This window comes from Oncorhynchus masou, chromosome 5 (genome assembly GCF_036934945.1).
Source record: "Oncorhynchus masou masou isolate Uvic2021 chromosome 5, UVic_Omas_1.1, whole genome shotgun sequence".
Lineage (NCBI taxonomy): Eukaryota > Metazoa > Chordata > Actinopteri > Salmoniformes > Salmonidae > Oncorhynchus > Oncorhynchus masou.
Window position 1 is genome coordinate 60,224,576 of NC_088216.1, and position 10,918 is coordinate 60,235,493.

General features: G+C 42.7%; 1 protein-coding gene across 1 annotated transcript; it reads right to left on the reverse strand.

Moving 5' to 3' along the window:
* Positions 1-664: 664 nt before the first annotated feature.
* LOC135540010 (RNA-binding protein 15-like) lies at positions 665-9,017 on the reverse strand. The gene is made up of 2 exons (XM_064966302.1): positions 1,127-9,017; positions 665-1,045 (listed from the first exon to the last, which is right to left on the reverse strand). The coding sequence occupies exon 1, from the start codon at positions 8,881-8,883 to the stop codon at positions 6,370-6,372; it is 2,514 nt and encodes an 837-aa protein (XP_064822374.1). The 5' UTR covers positions 8,884-9,017; the 3' UTR covers positions 665-1,045; positions 1,127-6,369.
* Positions 9,018-10,918: the final 1,901 nt, after the last annotated feature.

Genomic DNA, 10,918 nt, shown 5'->3' on the forward strand with positions numbered 1-10,918 from the left:
GTGTACTGTTGTCAACTGCATGAGAAAGACAAGCATACAATAAATCTACATCTGCACTAATAAAGTGCATATACAGTACATGTAGGTCACACCTTGTTACAGGTTAATAATATATCACATAGATTAACTGGAACAGTATGTCATGACTCAGCATTTCCCACAAATATTTCTGTAAAATGGGGCTGTTGACTTTTCAGAATGTAACAGCATGTAACATATGAGTGTGTTTTAGTTTAATGGCTTCAATTACCCATATTATTTATGAATGGCCATTTGATACAAAGACTAGTGACTTTAATGACTGCAAATAAAGGTCTGAGCGTACTTTCCGCATACTTGAGTCTGATGGGAATTGTTCGCGTCTCACCAATTTGATTCGATTATCACTAGATTAGAGTGTTTTTAAACACGATGTCAGTAATAACGTTTCTGATATTTCACATGCATCTGAATAAGACCTAAGTGACGTAGGTAATTGTCTAACTTCTTTAGACAACTCTGCCCTCTAAAGGACAAAGTCAGACATCATCATAATGTACACTGTCTTATAATTTCGTAAAATTGTATTTAATGCCAACAAAACTGTAATAACTTTAGATCATTCAACCTCATCTTCAAATGTACAAAAGTAATAAAAGATAACACACTAATAAAAAACAACAGCCATGTTTAAAATAACTCTTTATTAAAAAAAATATTATACAAATTGTTTTAATTGAAACGTAATGTGGTATGTACAAATTACAATTAGCTCAAATAGTAAATAATGACTCTGGCTAAATGCACATTAAATGGTAAACACTGACAGCATTAGAACATGTACTCACCAACGTGTGGATCCCTTGTCAGATGAATTCCAACCAGATGTTTGTTAATTAGATAAAACATTAAGGTAAAACTCTGACCTGTGTACAGTTTTACAGTTCGGTTTTCAGGTTGTATGACTCTTCCAGAGCAGAAAGTTTAAGGGTGCAAGCTTCTTTATTTCCTCCTTTTCTGAATGTTGCTCTTGTGAAACTCAAACGTGATTAATCTCTGTTCACTCCTTTCATGAGGAATACAAAAGGAGGTCATAATACAGCAGTATGGGTTTAATGTGTATTTACTACAGTGCATGATGTAGTACCTGCTGCAAACGGTTTCCTGGAGGATTAATCGATGAGCTGAGGACTGAAACTGGGCCACATCCTTAACACAAAGACAAGACTGGCCAGAGAAACAACAAACACATGTAGCACATTAAACCATTTGAACATGTCATACAAAAATTGAATTCCCCTGAAATTGTACTGGAGAAAAATTAACAACTTAATATCACATATCATAAGGATATGTTCTAAATAAACCAAAGCCTTCAGTATCAAACATATTAACTAAGCGTTATAATTTAGTAGAAAAAAAGCTGATTTAAATCTTCTAGAATCATATTGTGAATGGTTAAACGACCGCATTTGCTGTTCAAAGCCCCCTGGGACTAGTGATGGCTAAGAGAAAGTCACTACTTACCTCTTCATAATGCAAAGGCAACATTATCTACTGTGAAATAAGTAATTCATCAAAACCCATTCAATATCATCAGTGAAGAAGGGCGCTGCATGATCTGACAACATAACACAACTACTGATGATCAATACTCATGGCATATTTATACGTCTATCCTTTCTGCTATTCTCAACCGGAGGTGAGTCCGCTGCTGTTCTTCCATTTGTGCCTAATCTGTCAAATGCAACTGTGAGATTATTTCATGTGTCCCTGAAATTTTATGCAGTTGTACAAGCAGTATTGCTCATATCAGGCATACTACCAGGTCTTCAGGCACCTGTTATCAGATATTTCCATCACTAAGAATTCTGTTAAACTGAATGTTATACTCATGCTGCAGACATAAAAAGCTGATGTTTTCAAGAGCGTGTTACCCCCCCCACTCATTATAAGCAGGGAACACACTATCCTACCCATTCATATCATTAAACAACATGGATCCTGTCTCCCCTGATAATGTGCAGTTCTAATTTTAACTAACATTTGTCCTCTACCAGTTGTTCTTCCTGCATGCTGTTAAATAGCACATCTGAATAATTTACATTTTTAAAAACAATATAGCCTATGAGGATATTATTAGATATGTGTATGATTTTAGGAATAGTGCTGACCTAGCGATTTATCTATCACTCCCCAGTTACACTTGACGGATCAAAACGCCATACTCAATTTAACTTACCGGTACGTTACATACACGTCAGAGGGACTTCTATTGGTTAAGCAATATCTTGAATCTAAATTTGCCTGTGACAAAACAGCATGCAGGGAGAAAAAACTATTGACAACGCACTGTTAATGAATTGTATAACAGACCTATGGACATTGTGAAAGTGTAACAAAATGATCATGGAGCAATACACTTCAATAAATTGTAACCAGTGCTATTATACTGATGGCATTGCTTTAAGGAGATGTCTATACCCGTTTATGTGCAATATATACAAGTGTATGGTATTACATTTATTATGAACCAGGTATCATTAATTGAACGGTTTATCTGCTTGCCTCATATATAGAATGCATCTAAGTACACAATACCAGATTAAGTGATTTTCAGGTGTTCATAACAAGGGATCAGACTGTTCTTTGTTTATACGTACCAAAGTATGTCGTTCAGGCTGGCAGCAATCTTTACCTGATCAGGGACAGGTGTCTGTGGGGGGAAGGGAGGTGCCCACTCCTGTCATAGACAGGCAGAGCTCAAAACCTCTGAGAAGCCTTGTGTTGCCGTCCAGGGTGTGGCACATAGTGGGTCTCTCGCAAGGCAGGATTTGCATTTCCTACCAAAGTTTACATACCAAATCCACAACTATGCTAGTCAGGCCTGGAATCCTGGCACTAAGCCGACTGTTAACTGGGCAGTGCCTCCTGTGGATTCTGGATCCCTGATGGCAGCCCAATGACAGTCTCTTCATTTTGATTTCATATTCACTTAGAATAAACTCTAGAACTAAATAAATTCAAATCATCGATACCTGCACTGGGCGGGAGGTTCCTTTCACTGGGAGTGGTACATGGTGGTTTGTGGAAAGCCTGGGTGCCGAGTCACTCCATCCCATGGTGGGGTACCAATGTAAACTGACCCTAACACAGTAAAATATTATTCCTGCAGGCTTCAACACAGGGAGAGCAAAGCAACTGGCAAATACACAAATAACTAAAACTATGGCTCCTTGTTAAGCTGGAACAGATCTTGAGGCATTACACTCCTAGTTCTGCAGGGTTGTTTTCGTCAGTAGAGTTGAGTGGACAGGACAGGCACTCCAACTGTGTGTTGTTGGCCAAAGTGACACACAGCAGGTGTGGTGGGCAGAGCAGTAGAACACCCGGGACAACTGGATCAGTGGCCCAAGGTGATGACAACAGCGCCACCATCAGAGCAGCAGCCAGCAAGAGGTGAGCCTCTCTCCAGCCCCCGTTGTAACAGCTCACTGGAAAACAGCTTCATCACCTACGGCTACGAGGACCAGAGATGACACAGGAGTAGGGCCCCACTCCCACTTCAACGGGACACTAGGGACATCTCAGCAAAGGCACAGTAATGATGGCCAGGTAAAAGGTGTGTGTGGGGGGGGATTTGGGCATTAACAGCTGGAACATCAGCAACTCTTCAAAAAGCGGTGTTAACAATGATGGTGAGCAATGATGTCAACACAAAGATTTGAGCTCTTTCCCTTGCTCGCAACACTTTTCTTTTTCCTTTCTGGTCTGGAAAGGTGCTCCCATTTTTCACACAGGCAGGGCCAGAGTTAAGTGCAAAAGACAATTCCTTCGCAACACAACAGAAAAGGTCACAAAAGTCGTCTTCCAAGGCAGAAACATTTGTTTTCCCACGAAAGAGAACATTTATTGATACCGAAACAAAATCTATGAAGTGCAAGCTGCACTTTGTGTTTTTTGACAACTACGTCTCAGGCGCATGTGCAATTGCGGTTTCCATTTTTTCTCCAAAAATCAGGTGGACACAGCACAAAGCATATTTTCCATTTAAAACACGGGAAATGGCATCACAAAGCATTAACACAACGAGCAGTAAATTCTGAGGAAATGCACAAAGGGCCACTGTGCAAAGGACCCTTGCCCCTGTGCATTCTGGAGTATTTTTGCGTATGGTGTTTTCCAGTGTCCAACGGTGGTATGGTGGTGTTATCCACTCTGGTATTCCTTGCTCAAATCTGAAGTGTCCATAACATACATACAGTAATAATTTTATACAAGAGATTTCACTTAAAATACATTTTTAAATAAAACGTCTTTTTTTTTATATGTAAAAATGCCAATACACTTTGAATTCTAAGTAGAAGCAGAAGGCTATGGCATTAACAACACTACTGGTGAGTTCCCCAAGTATAAAGTTGGCAATTAATGTAAAGGCCAAATTGAAAATGAACAATTATGTAAATTAACTTCCACTGTGGTATTTGGAGAGATTTTGATACATATGCTTAATGCCAGTCAACAAACCTTATCCTTAGTTTAACCCTAAACAGAATTTAAGTACACTGTTGAACTAAACCAATTGTTAAAATCTATATATGTTTTAGGGACATACATACTCTTGGTCCTTGAGAGCAAAAAGAAAGGTATCCTGTTTCAAAAGTGAGTCATACATTTGACATAACTGATTGAACTCATTGGAGAAATTCCATCTAGATAAACTACTTTCCTTCTCACCTTGTTGACGCACATTTGTGGAACTGAAAAGACTATGTGAAATGGCTCCACCTAGCTTTCTGGAAGGCTAGGCAGTCTCTAAATGGTTTCCAGACAGTTCTCTCAGAACCAAAAGGGGAAGTCATCAAGGGACACATATTACTGCCATGAGGGGCCATCGTCATTTGGTTTAGAAGCTTTATTTCCCTCTTTACTATGTATAGTAAAATACTAACTTAAACTTAACTCAACGATTTAACTGTGGGGATGATTGTTGGAAATAACATTACTCATAATATAAAAAACAGGATAACGTCCTGACCTCAAGGACCTCAGTGGCACAGGAACATAGTGGTAGTTCTTATTTAGTCAAAAAATAATACCCTCTATGGAATTTGTGTGGCATCATCTCTATTGAATGAACCCAAGGATCATAGACCTGTTGACAATCAAAACCATTCTGGATTTACACTAATAGAGTAAATATTTGGATATTGCCTAACTAAAAGGCACTTTTAAATTAGACCACTCAAAAGAAACTTATGAGCCTTGTTTTTTGTGGGGTTTTTTTTTTACTATTAGTCTATATAGTCAACAGGGCAATGCAACACTTGTAAAACAAACTCTGATATCCTAGATTCTCTTATAATGTATCACACAAAATATTGTTTCCAAAATTGAAAATTCAAACTTAACTGTGAGTGGTATTGGTGCCAAGCAAAGATACACTGACAACAGTCGGTGATACAGTAGGTGAAAATGTGAGCACTTTGGCGATTAGAAAAAACAAAAATCGTCCCAACTATGGATCAAATAAGTAAGACCTTATCAAACAGCAATGTTTGATTTGAAAATATTCCAGGTAGAGTTTTATGTAAATAACTGAATTTCAAAACCTTTTACATTGGCTGCTTGATAGAGACTGGTATATATTCTTATTGATCAACAAAAGCAGATGCCAATTTTACTAATAAATTATTGATAATGCAATGGAAAACTGTATCGTCTTACAACTACACACCTTCACAGGGCTCCTAAAATATGGCATGGCTTATCTATTACCAGTCTGACTAAGTGTAAGAAATTCAAATGAGGAGATAACTAAGTGTAGTTCATATTTTTTTTCAGGTCTCAGATTAATCTTTACATGCTTTTATGTTCTACTGCAATGAATAGCAAACAAGACTTGACACCAGATAAATGACTGTTTGCAAATACAATAGATGTCAGATTTTTTCCAAATAAAAAGGCAATAACCAATGTAGTTGTGATTCACAAAAATGCATAAATTACTCTACAGATGAATGATTTACAGATTAGTTGCGCAAATAGAGAAAGGTGAGTCTACTTTGACTTAACCAATTTCAATTAAATGTACCCACTTCTTGTGATTTAAATTGTTCACATTAAAAGTAGACCACCAATAGAATGTAATGCAGGCTACATGCTAATGCATGCTATGCTGAGTTGACAACTTAAAATATCTGAAAGGCTTGTTATTTTTGATTACCAAATTACTCTTAGTATAGCATTGTGTTCTGCCAAGAAGTTCTACTTGTAGCAAGGCAGAAAGCTATCAACCCCACCCTGTTCCGTTTCAATGACAGCTAAATCCCGTAACACATTGTGGGTGTGAATGTGCTACCAATGCATCACACATGAATGATTCTCATTTTATGAGGCTCCTCGGACAATGACCATCACCAGGTAGTCCTCTTCGGTTTTGGCAAGGGCTTTAGCTGAGGCATCCATGAACTGCTGGGAAAAATCACAGGGTGGGAAAGCGTGAAGAACTCCTGCGCCGTCCTTGTCACGGGTGCCACCCACAGGCAAGCTGATGACGCCGGCTGCTTGCTTCTGCTTCAGGTAGGAGACCAGGTTCTTTAGAGGCCTCTCGGTGGAGCTTCCCACATCCTGGGGCCCCTCCTCACAGCTCCCAGGCACAGCCAAGAGGACAGAATAGCCGCTGGGGCCTGCAGTCTTGATGCGACGGGACACCTCATCCAGCTTGGGCTGGTCCAGACGCAGGCGCTGGGTGATCTTTAGCTGGGACACCTGACCACCAGTGGAGCTCTCCACCAGTAGTCTGGCTGCCACAGCTAAGTCCCCCTCGAGCAGGTGCATGGAGGTGGGGAAGCTGCTGTTCTTCAGCAGGAGCACGCCATGCCAGGCCTGACACAGCTTCTGCCCCCCGGCCCCCTGCTTAGACTGCAGGCTGGACATGGAAGAGGAGGGGTGATCAGAGCGGTCCTCCCTCTTTACAGGGCTTGTGCATGAGTCACTGGCTTTGCGTTTGCGGTCCCGTTCTGGTAAGGCTGGGCTGTCTGTCCGCAGCCGCTTGTCCCCAGGGCCACGGCCTAGGCTGGCCCGCTGCTCTCTGACGGGAGAGGGTCTATCGGAGCGTGGGGGGCTGTAGCGCCCCCCGTCCCGGCTGCTGCCACCAGGGCTGCGCTCCAGAGAGGTGCCGTGACGACGACGCCCATGTTCACTGCTGTTTGGTGAGCGGTCCGGGCGGCGCCCATCCTCTAAGAGGCGACGTTTTCGTGCCTGGTCTCGGCTCTGCAGCTCCCGTTCCAGAGACCAGGGTTCACGTGAACGCCTCTCCAGGTGCTCCACGGGTTCAAAAGCTGCCCCTCGCACCCTCTCGCAGACTGCTGGGCCAGCCCAGTCTGCGTTGTACAGTTCCCTTTCCCTGAAGCGGAGTGGGGGTGGAGGGCTCCTCTCTCTGATTCTGATGGCCTCGAGGGTGGGCCGGTGGACAAATGAGTCTGCCACTAGGTCAAAGTGAGGCGGCAGAGGGAGAGGCTGCAGGTACTGTTGCTGGTAGCGGAGCTCTGTGTCAGCAAAGTCCACCCTAAGTCTCCTCTCAGGACCACCCAGAGGAAAGCCACGCATGTGGGAGCAGGCGGCCTGGGCAGCGTCCAGGCTCTCATACTGGATGTAGGCCCACGTGTCCCCCTTCCTGTAGTCTATAGTCCTGATGGTGCCGAAGCGGTCAAACTCCCTAGCCAGAGCAGCAAGGGGGACCCAGGGGCCAAGACCCCCCACCCACAGCCTGGTTGTGGGTGTCGCTTTGCCATAGCCAATTTTAATAGGGTTGTGACACACCACTTTTCCTGACATGGTGATCTTAGCACGGTGAGCCATGTCCAGGTTCTCGAACTTTAGGAATCCATAGGTGCTGTTCTGTCCGCGAGCGGATGTCCGCTTGATGTCCACCTCTGTGATCAACCCAAACCTGTCAAACACCCTCCTCAAGTCATTCTCTGTCACTGAGACATCGAGGTTGCCAAGAAACAACGTCCTGTTGGCCCGCTGATCATCTTCAGGGGAGAGGAGGTCCTCCTCACAGAAAGCTGCACAGTCAGGGATGAAGGGTGGCCGGGCCCTGGCTTCATAGATAGAAAATTCCCTCTCTCTTTCCAGTTCTCTAGGGAGGGAGGGGGGAGGGGGGAGGCGGCCCAAAGCTAGCTGCTGCAGTCGGAAATCTCTATATCCTAGCCCCGTTGGTGAAAGGGGTCTTTGGACATGCAAATGTCTGTGTCCTGCAACTCCTGCATATGGATCTTTTTCGATGGGGGATCGGCTCCTCCTCCGGTTCATGTACACCGCGTCAATTTTTAGAGGGCGGTCATAGAGTACCAACTTGCCGCGTGCGTGCTTGGCCGCCTTAGCATCGTCGGGCCTTCTGAAATTCACAAATGCCACCCTTTCGTCGTTAACTCGGCTTATTTTGACACTCACGTCCCCAAATTTCTTAAATTCGTGAAATAATCCATCTTCAATGTCTTCGTCGCTCAACTGAGAGCCTAGCTCGCTAATTTTTAGAGTCTTGTACTCACTTTCGTTACTCGGAAGAGGCCGCGGTTCCCCGCGAGAATTGGTCCTTGTCGTGGGGTCCAGAGCAATGCTAATGTGTAGCTTGCTACTCGAACCAGTTGTATTAGCATATCCATGGCTACTCCCAGTTCGATTTGACACATGTCCGTCTAAATCTCGACAGTCTCTCTTTTCAGACGGTAAACTCCGTTTTACCGAACCACCACTTTTGACAGAACTATTCCCGTTGCTGCCTGCCGCCGAGAGTGTTCCCATCTTCTTACTTGTTGGGTGGCTTCCTCCCCGGTCTCGAATATCGTCCAGAATCCGCGAGCGCTTTTTAACGGGCGACCGCTCCTTGCCTTTCATTTTTAGACTGCAGTTACCGCCTTGAAAACGATATATTCTAATCTTACTACTGTTTTTGTCTCTAACTTAAGTAAGTAAAATGTGCTTTAAATTCAACTCGTAGGCGACATATCCGCCATGTTGAAGAGCAGCATTAAAAGTCCCGCCCAGCTTTGGTGATTGGTGGAATGCGGCTCGCGTAGAGAAGAACGATTGGTTCCACACATGTCACTCAACACAGTATGGGTGCGGTTCTGGGCCTAAAATACAGTGAGGAAGGTCAGTAACCTCTACTTTCTTGTATGAGACACGTACATGTTAATATTATAGTAGGCCTATCCTTTTTGGATCAGAGGGAAATGCAACAAGCAAAAAATAAGATTGTGCCATAGAAACTCCAACACATTTTTGTATTGTTTAGTGAAGATTTTTTAAATTAGGCTGAGAATGTAGACTAAGGCATATGGTAGGAAATAAGAAGAAAAAATGTGTGCATTAAAAATAAAAACTGATAAGATGAATAAAAGGAGTAACAAAACATTACAATGAGACTCAGCTTATAGTTTGTTTTATGTCTTCATAGTGATCTGCTCTATACTGAAGTAAATTCTTTGAGAGAGTGTGAAAGAGAGACACATCATGTACAATATCAATCAAAGTCATGAAAAACATGGGGGAGAGTGAGGTGGAACTGGTTAGTGGTAGAGGACTTGATTGATGAGGCCTGAATCGACTGACAGGGACTTGCACATTTATTTCTGGGGCCTACTTAGGTAGAACCTCTCTGGTTATGTCCCAAATCTTCTATATAGTGAACTATTTTTAACCAGGGGCAATAGAGCTCTGGTCAAAAGTAGTGCACTATGTGGGAATAGGGTGCCATTTGGGACACAATCTCTCTGTCTGTATGGCTGCAGCCAAAGTCACTGGCACCAGTACTGGTGCACTGCCAGAGAGACATCGGAGGAGTGATGAGGAGCAGCTGGTGGAGAAGAGGAAACCTATTCATAACAGAGTCATATGCCCTCATTACAGCCAGACAGATGCCTCAATTACAGCAACAGTTGAACCAGGAGGATAGGGTAGGCACTATAGCTACAGTACAGGCCTTTGGAGATACAGTATCTACCCCCTTTCATTCATTTGTGCAAATTTGTAAGTTTATTATTGTAAAATGTCTGGTTCAAATACAATTGAATTACTCCTTTTGCCGTGAGCAACCTGTTGCCAGGTGGATGTGAGAAGCACAATAACCACTAGGGGGCAGAGGGGTTCCTCTGATAAAGTGCCCTGGACACTGAGGGCGTCGGCCTCCTTGTAATTTCTTTCTCACTTCCTGTGACACACCTCAAGGTCCAATGAAGGACAAACATATACAGGCTAAATCAGGTTACCATCCAACTTTTTATCCAAGTAAAGTGCATGCCATGGGAAGTAGGGATCTCTTTGTGTCGATGAAACGAATTATGTGAGAAATGTCATTGGCAACACTTTTATGCACAAATATTGATATAATAACCATCAAAGTAAAATTGGGGTTACCCAAAGACATGTTGTGTGGTCCTCCCAGTACAATTTGTCAAAAGCAAAAAGTTTATTATGCTTCAGATGAAACAATTTATGGTGAACTTAACAAGGTGGTGCAATGTGATGAGCTTGACGCTCCTTTCCAATAAATATCAAGGGTTTTATTCTGGTGACATAATCATCAAAGCTTGGCTGCTGTTAGACAAACATAGTCTTGTGTTTTTGTGCATGATAATCTCATCCTGTAGACTATATTTGCGCTCTAGCCACCAGCGTGCAGATACAGTACTGTACCCCTATCTGCTGTTGGCTAGAACGCACGTGCTAATACCATAATGGGCACACTTCCTATATAACCCCCAATTTTTGGGTGGGGAAACCATATGTAGAGTTCAAAATGCGATGGAAACCATTAAACTTGTATTTTTATATGTCAATTTGATGGAAACATCTCTGTTAGGAAAATGTGCATAAAACAATTGTTTTTACGCGGATTTTAGAATGAACAAATTTACGGTATCACCAGGAT